The sequence below is a fragment of the Carassius auratus genome, chromosome 42 (genome assembly GCF_003368295.1).
Source record: "Carassius auratus strain Wakin chromosome 42, ASM336829v1, whole genome shotgun sequence".
Classification (NCBI taxonomy): domain Eukaryota; kingdom Metazoa; phylum Chordata; class Actinopteri; order Cypriniformes; family Cyprinidae; genus Carassius; species Carassius auratus.
The window spans coordinates 2,895,199-2,905,950 of NC_039284.1; the positions used below are offsets into that span (position 1 = coordinate 2,895,199).

The 10,752-nt window shown below is 38.8% G+C and overlaps 1 protein-coding gene across 1 annotated transcript in view; it reads left to right on the forward strand.

Moving 5' to 3' along the window:
- LOC113060422 (otoferlin-like) overlaps nt 1-10,378 on the forward strand; it is a 38,839-nt gene extending 28,461 nt beyond the window's left edge. The window contains exons 32-42 of the mRNA XM_026229326.1: nt 3,265-3,402; nt 3,486-3,613; nt 3,689-3,859; nt 4,178-4,338; nt 4,516-4,658; nt 4,747-4,835; nt 4,913-5,011; nt 6,219-6,460; nt 6,575-6,753; nt 8,272-8,372; nt 9,895-10,378. Coding sequence (XP_026085111.1) covers nt 3,265-3,402; nt 3,486-3,613; nt 3,689-3,859; nt 4,178-4,338; nt 4,516-4,658; nt 4,747-4,835; nt 4,913-5,011; nt 6,219-6,460; nt 6,575-6,753; nt 8,272-8,372; nt 9,895-10,075 — 1,632 coding nt within the window. The 3' untranslated portion in view covers nt 10,076-10,378. The remainder of the gene's footprint in view (nt 1-3,264; nt 3,403-3,485; nt 3,614-3,688; nt 3,860-4,177; nt 4,339-4,515; nt 4,659-4,746; nt 4,836-4,912; nt 5,012-6,218; nt 6,461-6,574; nt 6,754-8,271; nt 8,373-9,894) is intronic.
- The last annotated feature ends 374 nt before the right edge of the window (nt 10,379-10,752 follow it).

Sequence of the window (10,752 nt, forward strand, 5' to 3'; positions counted from 1 at the left end):
GGACACTGAACGTCATGTCCTTCCTGGACTTGTGTTTTGTTGTTGTTTTGTTTTTGTTTTTTGCTCATCTTCTCTCTGTTTCCATCTGTGGACCTGGCCCTCCGCCGGTCCACCTACCTCCTGGGCTCCTTGTTTTTGTTTTTTGCACTTCTTGTCTCTGTTTCCCCATTTTACCTGGCCCTCCATCCCTCGCCCTGGTCCTCCACTGCTCCACCTCCCTCCTGGTCTCTGTGTTCCTTGGTCTCTTCTTGGGTTCGGGTGGAGCATCTGGTAGCTGCTCCGTGGAGGAGGGGGTAATGTCATGCTGTCTGGTCTCTGTCTCCACTAGTGGTCTCACTTCCCCATAGGCACCTCACCGTAGGCACTACAATTCCCACAAAGCCTTGTCCCTTCATCACAGTAATTGCACTCCTGTTAATTGCACTCAGGTGTCTTCACTTGATAGCCATTACCCTGCCTATATTAACCGGTTTTTCTGTTTGTCTTCATGGAGTCCTTTCATTCCGTTACCCAGTTTCCTCGCCTTCCGGGTGTCCTCGTCTTCCGATTTTTCTGTTCCCTTTCCTGTTCCTTCCCTGTTTGTTTATTTTTGGATGGATTTATGGTTTTGACCCCTGCTTGTTGGATGCTGATTTGGATTACCAATTAAAACCCAACCTGCGATTGGATCTCTTGTAACTGCCACCTCCACTTCCCGCTAGATGCGACAGCACCACTAAGTGGCCTGGGGACCCCTCAGGGTGACCTGGACAGACATCAATGAAATTAGGAAGGGGAGGATAAAACCAGAAGTAAAAAATCCCTGAAGAGAATGAGTAGATTCCTCTGTATCACTCTGATTCGGACGAGAACGCTGCCTCGTCTGGATCACATCCCTTAGGTTCTTCTTACCACCTCGTGACCCACGATTCCTCTTACCCCTGCCCGCATGGAATGAAGGTTATGAAAGAAGCAGAGCAAGCCTTCATCTCCCTGAACTTCTCAATCACCTTCTCAACGGAAATACAGATAAGTTCAGAAGGCGAAACCTGAGTATCGAGAAGAAAGCCTTTTCTTTCTTCCCGATGTCTGCCAAGTTCATCCACAGATGTCTCTCTGCTGCCACAATGGCCGCCCAAGACCCACCCATGGCGGAGACGGCCTGCTTGGTAGCATGGAGAGAGGTCTGTAGTGCGGCATAGCTTGGCTACCTGATCAGGAGAAAGGCCCTTGCCTCCATCCAGGTCTCTTAGCAGATCAGCCTGATATGCTTGAAGCACCACCATCATGTGTAACAAAGCAACAGCCTGACTTGCTGCTGCGTATGCCTTGCCATCTAAACCAGATTAATGTCTGAAGGGGCTTAGATGGCAAGGAGGGAGCTTAAGAGAGGATGTCTCCCCCGCAGAAAGAAAATTATTATTATTATTATTTTTTAGCTCTTTCTACGGGGGGCAGATTTACTCTAATGCCGAAACCGAGGGATGCAATAAGAAAACAGCCTCTTTCATTTCTTTTTGATATCCATATGGAGATCATGCTGAAATGGAAGGCTCATTTGAGCTGGAGGCCTATGGTCAGAAAGAAAATGCTCATCGAGGGTTTTTTTTATTTTTATGGCCTTACATCGTCATCTTGCATTTTCGTGGCAGGTTTAACTTTGCCGTGGCGCGATCCATAACCTCTATAACCTCCAGCTCTAGAATTGAGAAGGCTCAGCCTCAGCTTCTTCACCATCCTCAGATATCTAATTTTTCCCTGCAGAGCACTAACCTCAGTATCAGATGTTTAAGTGTTAAAGATTTAACATCATCCTCCCGAGGGAAAATCCCTCTTTAAAACATTCAAACATATCCACCTGCAGTCTCATGAGCTCATTCTCCTCTAGTCCTCAGCAGCGGCAGATCCTGAACCGCGGGAAGCAGATGGCTGCCTTTATCGGGAGAGAGACGAACGAGAGCAGAGCCTTTTTCCTTGAAAAAACGCTCACAATGCACGGTGATTGCCTTCTCAAAGAAATCGCGTACGTGCTCTTCACCCAAACAAATGACGCCTAGGTCTCGTGTGTCATCGGGTGTCAAATAACACTGACACGGATGCACACATTGTCTAAACGCTTGCTAATAGTCGCCATGATATACAGCGAAAGATCGCTCTCATCGGTTCTTTCAGATGCATGCTTCAAACAGAACAGTCACTGAAGACGAAGAAGAGAATGACGTGATCTCCCGGTGCCTGTTTACAGTCGCGCCGGTAGTGACCTCAGAGGCTGTAGATGGCCAACAAGTTGGTGTTTTTTCAATGTATGCTTCAGACATGGGTCACGACGAAGTGTTTCCCAAAACGGCCCCTAGAGGACGCAGTTCGAAGTTCCTTTGAAAGAGAACCATAATTCAGTTAATTAGTTAACTTTTGATAATGTATATCATGTGTCTCAAGTATTGAAATATTTCATTAAAAAAGACGATGGATTCAGTGGAAGTCAGGAGCCAGATTCATGAAGCATTCTTATACTTATAACTACCATTTTATAAATTATTATTATTTTTTACTTAAGAAAACAAATAAAGATTTATTATTATTATTATTATTATTATTTATTATTATTTTTTTATTATTCCTGTAATACTTAAGAATGTTTTTATCTTTTTTCTAGCTTGGTCTTAAGACAAAACTATGAAAAAAAAGGTAATGATGAATTTGTCTCACAATTCTCAGTTTATATCTCAAAATTCAGACTTTTTTTCTTGTTATTCTGAAAAAAAAAGTCCAGAAATGTGAGATATAAGCTTAAAATTGCAAGAAAAAAACTGTGAGATAAAAAAGATTCAATTACCATTTTTATTTTTTATTCCATGGTGGAAAAACAATTGCAAGATCTAAACTCAAAATTCAGAGATAAAAGTCAAAAGAAGTATTATTATTATTATTATAAACTGGTCGTAATTTTGAGAAGAAAAGTCAAAATTATGAGAAAGTCAGAATATAAGAAATTCAGAGTTGTGAGTTTACATCTAGCAAATCTGTTTTTTTTTTTTCTGCTTAAAATTGTGAAAAGTCTTTACTTCTTACTTAAAAAAAAAGTCTTTGTGAATCTGGCCCAAGATGATTTCAGTTTAGTGGATGTTTATATCGACAACAATGTAAACATCATTCTATGAAACGGGTGTCTTTTTTGGACAAAAAAATGTTGGAGTAAAGGTGTGTACCAATAATGTGACTCTAAGAGTAGCCTTTAAATATACTAAAAGTATTCAACAGTTGTGTTTGCTGTGTGTACTGTAGGGATCCCTGTGCATCTACAAAGTCCCTGTATTTGATGAGATGTCCAGAGAAATGGGCTTTGATTCCAACATGGGCATGTTCCAGAACATCCCACACAACGACCCCATTAACATCATTGTCCGAGTCTATGTTGTCAGGGTATGTAGTATTACACAGCTTAGAGCAGTACGTTGAGTTGTTCCCCATTTGGCCATTTGAACAAATGCGTGGCTTTGTCTCAGGCAACAGAACTGCATCCTGCAGACATCAATGGGAAGGCCGACCCATATATTGCCATCAAGCTCGGGACGACAGAGATCAAGGACAAAGAGAACTACATCTCTAAACAACTCAACCCTGTGTTTGGAAAGTGAGTACATTAGCACAGAGATTTTGATGGTCGCTTTCAACTGATTAATATTAAGTGCAAACTTCAAACTCGCAGGTCTTTTGATATTGAAGCGACGCTCCCGATGGATTCCACCCTCACCGTGTCCATCTACGACTGGGATTTGGTGGGAACTGACGACCTGATTGGGGAGACAAAGATTGACTTGGAAAACCGTTACTACAGCAAACACAGGGCAACATGTGGTCTCAGTGCCAGCTACGCAATGTGTGTAATAGACTTCTTCTAAACACATTGGGGATTGTGTTATTTTAATAGCATTTATATACTATTATAGCTTTGTATTAATATTCTGTATTAGATTTTATTTCTGTTTTCATTGCAAACTGTTAAATCATTTATCAAATGATATTTCTCATTTTTATCTAATACAAAATATGAATAACTAGATAATAAAATAAGTGTAATAAAGCTTATAAATCACTTAAAAGTGTTTTATATATGGAAAAATGATCTGGGTTCTGGGATCTGTTTCGGCTTCAGAAAAGGATACTTGGATAAAAGGTTTCCTACTTTTTCTTTTAGTCATGGCTATAATGTGTGGAGGGACCCACTGAAGCCAACGCAAATCCTTGCCAAACTCTGCAAAGATGGAAAAATGGATCCGCCCCAGTACGGTCCAGGGGGACGAGTGAAAGTGGCGAACAGAGTTTACACGGGACCGACTGAAATTGAGGATGAAAATGGTATGCACGTTTGGTATCCACAAAGCAATTTGAAATGCAATATTTTAAAATCTGCATGTTGCATTAATGCAGTCATTTGCTTCAAATATGCTTCATTCGTTCCTTGCTGAGTTACGAGATCCCATTGGAAAGTAGCACATAAGATGAAATGTACAAATGTTTTTTTTTTCCTGACAGGATTGAAGAAACAGACGGATGAGCACCTGGCTCTTGCTGTACTAAACCGCTGGGAAGATATGCCACGGATCGGCTGCAAACTCGTCCCAGAGCACGTGGAGACGAGGTCTCTCCTGAATCCGGATAAACCTGGGATGGAGCAGGTTAGGGATACTGTCCTAAATGGCAGCGCGGTCTGCTAATGAAATGGTGTTAATGAGCCGTTAATGAATGGGAGTGTTTCTGATGTAGGGGAAGATTGAGATGTGGGTGGACATGTTCCCAAAGGATATGCCTGCGCCTGGACCCTCTGTCGATATTTCACCGAGGAAGCCAAAGAAGTAGGAAGCACTTAATGAAATTCTTAAGCAAAATACAGATGAGTCTTATATTCTAAACCTGTTTTGGTCACGGACAGATTTGAGCTCAGGGTGATCGTGTGGAACACAGACGAAGTCGTTCTGGAGGACGATGACATCTTCACGGGGGAAAAATCCAGTGACATTTTTGTTAGAGGGTAAGGGATCTTTTTCATTCAAATTACTTGTGTGTGTATATATATATATATATATATATATATATATATATATATACAGTACAGACCAAAAGTTTGGGACACACCTTCTCATTCAAAGAGTTTTCTTTATTTTCATGACTATGATTCACACTGACCTCCAAGTCACAAGTGTGTGTGTTTGTGTGTGTGTGTGTGTGTGTGTGTCTGTTAATTTCATTCATTCAGCTTTTATTTCCAGACTCAAGGTCCATTGGTAAAAAAAACACACAAAATACAACAACTCATTAAAAAAGACAGCTATAGCAATGCTTTCACATAGGTGACTGATCACGCTATAGTAAGCCTAGGGTTTGACAACTACATTAAATTGCAATTCTGTGATTCATCCAACGACAATTACATTTATACATTAAATTTCTCATTAAACTCGGAAAGGATAGAACTCTTGTCTTACAGAATAGATCACTTGTACTGCTCCACCTTGGTTTTTTCAGCAGAATCCTCATACAAAGGACTTGGCAATCATTTTAGAATCTATATTAAGTAAGCTAATTGGGCGATAAGAGGAACATTTTGTTGGGTCTTTACTGAGACTTGTTTTAGAAGCAGACTGATAATTGCCTCATCATCTCAAAAAATATAATTTATTACTTGCATTAAAGGGGACATCAGATGCCCATTTTGTCATACCCAAGTTCGTATGATTTTTTTAAGGGTCCTCATGAAAAGTCTACAACATACATAGGTTATAATTGCTCAATGGTCATGGAAAATGCCCTTTTAACCTTGTCAAAAACAGCTCTGTCCACAGTGACCGGTTTCAATGCATGTCTCTTTAAATGCTAATGAGTTCTGCTCACCCCGACCCTCTCTTTCATAAAAGAGGAAATGCTATTTGCAAATAATCATAAAACTACGGAGTCTCGCACATGACGTGCAGGAAAAAATAGTAGGCTAAATCATGTGCACGATTTACTATTTCGTTCCCTCAATGTACTAAAACGTTCAACGCAACGCAAAACGAGGGAAAGAATTAGTAAAACGTGCGCACAATTTATTTATTTTTTCTTGCATGTCATGCACGGGGCTCTGTATAAAACATATAAAATGTGAGACTTGCTACTTATGGAGGTGCCGCTGGATCACAAACTGTAAGTACTGATCCTCTAGTCACAATATAACTTTTCACGTAACTTGTGACCAACAGATGGCTGAAAGGTCAACAAGAAGACAAACAGGACACAGATGTCCACTATCGCTCTCTGACGGGAGAGGGCAATTTCAACTGGCGCTTCATTTACCCTTTTGACTACCTACAGGCCGAAGAGAAAATCGTCATCTCAAAGAAAGAGTCCATGTTTTCTTGGGATGAGACTGAGTATAAAATTCCTGCCCGACTGAATTTGCAAGTGTGGGATGCGGATCACTTCTCTGCAGATGACTTCCTGGGTGTGCTGTTGTACTTTTATAATTATTAATGTGCTTTGTATGATTAAATTTACATTCATTTCAGACTTAATGACCTTCATTCATGTCGGCCCATGTGTTTGGTTTCTGTTTCAGGTGCAATTGAACTAGACCTGAATCGATTTCCTCGTGGTGCAAAGACATCGAAGCAGTGCTCCATTGACATGGTGATAAACGAGCAAGACATGCCCATGGTCAACATCTTCAAACAGAAGAGAATTAAAGGCTGGTGGCCATTTGTGGCACGAGATGAAAATGACGAGTTGGAAATCACAGTAAGTTGTCGGCACATAAATACACTATTTTCTAATTTTCATTTAGTTTGACTTGATGTACTTCAATAACTAAAACTGAAATATATATATATATATATATATATATATATATATATATATATATATATATATATGTAGATAGATAGATAGATCAGAGTCGAATTTGGTGAAAATCAGACAAACTGTTTAGGAGGAGTATGAAAAAGTAGGCATAATTGGTATCGATGTTCTAGACATAATCCATGTTATATGTCAAAATTTCATAGTCATTTCATTACAATTTTTGACCAAAAGTTGGCACTGCCCCAAAATCTTTAGAGTACCCTAAGATCATGATGCAGATGACACATACTGAAATTTGTGATGATAAGGTAATGCATTAATAAAATATGACATTTTACAACAAATTTGGGGGGTATTAAACTCCATATGCTGCACTGAATCAAAAGAGATCAGTCTTGTGATATTTTGCCAAACAATTCAGAAGTTATTAGAAAAAAAAAACATTTTCATATCTCCTGACCAATAGGTGGCACTGTGCTGAAACTGTGCAACTAAACAGCTAAATCTGCTTACCATGCTGCCGGATATGCACTACATGTTTCTGTGCCCGAATTTCACCCACAAACGGTTTTCTTGAGATTGATGACAAAGGCCTAAATTCTGAGGCAAATCGGTGTTCGTTCAAATAAGTAATGATCGCATAGTGTGAAGTTTAGTCCATGTGATAGGAAACCATAGGAACTTCATGAAACAGCTATGTAGTGTGAAAGGAACCCAGCATAAGATGTATGCAAGAGTGTGCTGTGAGCATCTAAGCTGCGGCTGCACAGACAGACAAACATAAATCCCCCACAAGCAGCTGTAGACAGGTGGTGCTGGGGAGGAGGAAGGAATGTGACAGAAACTGATGTGAACTCACAGCAACACTAGCGCAAAGACAATGTAAATGCATGCAAATTCAATGGTTAACATGTAACATCAGGACCAGTCAGCTGTTGGCTGGCAGAACATTAAACATGACTACGATTGCTAGATGTGCAATATTCCATTACACTTTGTTTTAAGTTGATGTTGCTACAATGTAAATACACAAATGATTAAAATGCCTACTTGTAATTAGAATAAAGTTAAGGTCTGGTTTAGTTATTTGTAAGTATTCATCATTTACTCGATTACTATAGTAAGCTACATCAATTTAACCAAAAGTTTGACCAATATTGCTTGGTTTTTCTAACCAAAATGAACTGATTTACTGAAAATGCTCCTTTCCAAGCATTTCAATTTCAAATCTTACATTTCTACATATTCAAAATCTCTCACATGATACATGATTCGAACAACTAAAGCAAGATAGCCGTGTGACCTCCTGCAAGTCCTATGGACTACTGTAATGAAACTTTTATGGTGCCTTTTTGTTGTAGTTGTTTTTTTTTTTTTACAATAAATGCTAATCCTAATCCATCAATTGAATTTGTAGCACTTTTATTAGTTTAAGAGTTATTATTATCTCTTAAGGGTAAAGTAGAAGCAGAGCTTCAGCTGCTGACAGGTGAGGAGGCTGAGAAGACTCCTGCTGGTGAAGGACGCAATGAACCAGAGCCTCTTGAGAAACCAAAGTAAGAGCAACATCTTTACATCTACCTTCTGTGCTTCAGTCATTTGCCACTAGTCATTTTTCACTTTCACTAAAGTATAAAGACATTTCATTTGTTGAACTAAACACTATAAATCACTTAAATCACTAAATTTCTTTTAAAAAACATTCTATCATCCAGTTTTTTAAATAAAAGTTTTAAAAGAATGCTTGTTAGAAAATATATGGTAACTTGTTTTCCTGCTTCCAGCTTTCCAAACAATATGGCTTTGCATACCCTGGTTTTAAATTAATCTCTCATGACCTAATTTAATACCTCCCAGAAAAGGAATGATAATCCACCTTATATTAAGGTGTGATTTTTAAAACAAATTTAGAATCATATTTCTTTTAGGTTTCAGGTTACAGATCCCATATTCATTTATGTATCTCAAAAGCTCTTAAACATGCAGTATTTAAGAGATTTTTTAACCCCGGACATCAGCCTGCTTACGCTGTTGCCTCACATACCCAGAAACCTTGAGAAGTAGCTGCCATTTCCATTTAATCCATCATGTTTGTAAACTGAGTATTAAATACTGGTAAGGAGGTGAGTATACCAATGAGTCCAGGAAATAGCTGCTGGAAGAGCATTTGGTTTCCTTAAAAGTGTCCTGTGAATGTGATCAGAACAGGCAAGGAATCTCTCAAATGTTGAGATTTGAATAGTTTTTGTTTTGTGGGTTAGCAAAAGACTTTTATAGCAAGTCAGTAATGATGAAAAATTTTAGTGCTAATATGTGAAAGTGTTAAGTAGATTTGATTAGCGGTCAACCTTTTTTTTTTTTTTTTAACCATTTCTCAATTTTCAGAACCATTGACAATTAGGTCAATACCTTTTGGGTTACACATGATCTCAAAGTGGCCACGTCATCTGATTATTTCACTCATGACACTGAATGTGTAGATGTCAACTGTCAATTGTCTGCACATCACATGCCGGGTTACATGGTGAAAACCTTGTTAGGTTGAGAACCTCTTTTCCAATCATAGTCGTTAGCTCGTGTTTCAGAAAACAAACAAAATCTAAAAACATAGTCACGTTTGTCTGCATATCCAGAGCTGATGTAAAATGTTTGTTTTTTATATATCAATTCAAAGGTTTCTGGGGCTTTCCGATTGTTGGATGCTAAATTTATTTACTGAACGATGTGTTATTGTTTGCTTTAGATGCTACTAATAAATCAATAAAGATCACGGCATGCATTTTATTTAGAAGCCGTTCATAATATCCTAGATTTTTGTACTATACTCCAAAAACCAGTCCAATATTTCACAATAAACAGGCCCATTTATCATCCATTTGTAAGCAGAGAATAAACAGCTATCTTTTCATTCTAGCGTTGCATCTCTTAAGAACTTCACGTGTCTATGAGCTCTAATGTGTGCCATTAGCTGCCAAAATTGCATGTCATCAATGAGACACACATTTTAAATTTGTGCATGTTCAAAATGATTTAAAACCCAATTTTTAAAAGCTTGTTCAATGTTTTTTTTCCCACCAGCCGTCCAGACATTACATTCCTGTGGTTCCTTATGCCGCTAAAGGCAGTCCGCCATCTCATCTGCAACCAGTACAAGTGGCTGGTCATCAAAATTGTGTTGGCGCTGATGCTTCTCGCCATTTTGGCCCTGTTCCTCTACAGTATGCCTGGCTATATGGCCAAGAAACTCCTGGGGGTCTGAGAACAGAAAACAGTAGATTCAATCAGAGCTCGATCTCTTCTGCAGTAAGTTTGAAACGCATGAATTGAACATGATTTGTATATCTGCATTTGACGGAAAAAAAAAAAAGACATCAGCTGATATCAAGTTGTCCAGTCTTTAGGTTTTCATTGGCACATATTTCATGTTCATATATGTTTAAAGTTGGTGTGATTTTAGTGTTAAATTTAACTATAACTCACTCTAGCTTTTTTTCATAGCAAGGTCTATTACATTGTTTTTCTGTCTGAAAGTCCAACGACACAACAGTGAGTGATTTTTCACTTTGCCACTTGTGGAAGCAATAGAAAAGATTCAGCTATTTGCTTCTTGATCATATAGAAGTTAGTGTGAAGAAACAATGATATTTCAGATTTGCTCCTCATCGGTTTCTACATTGAAGAATAATCTGGTTGGGCTAGTAGTCACATGGGGATGTCGTTTGATTTTTGGTATGTGGTTTCTGTTTACTGATGCTGAAAGACTGGACCTAGAGTCATTTCTTGTTCTGCGGCTCTAGTGCAGAACATTACCTTCATCTGTCACTCCGTTACAAATAAATGACCACGTTTTCTCAGACTGACCAGTTGCCCATATGTACCATATTTTGCACCCCCAAAGTAAAAGTCAAATTTGTTTTTGTGGGCCACACCCCAAAA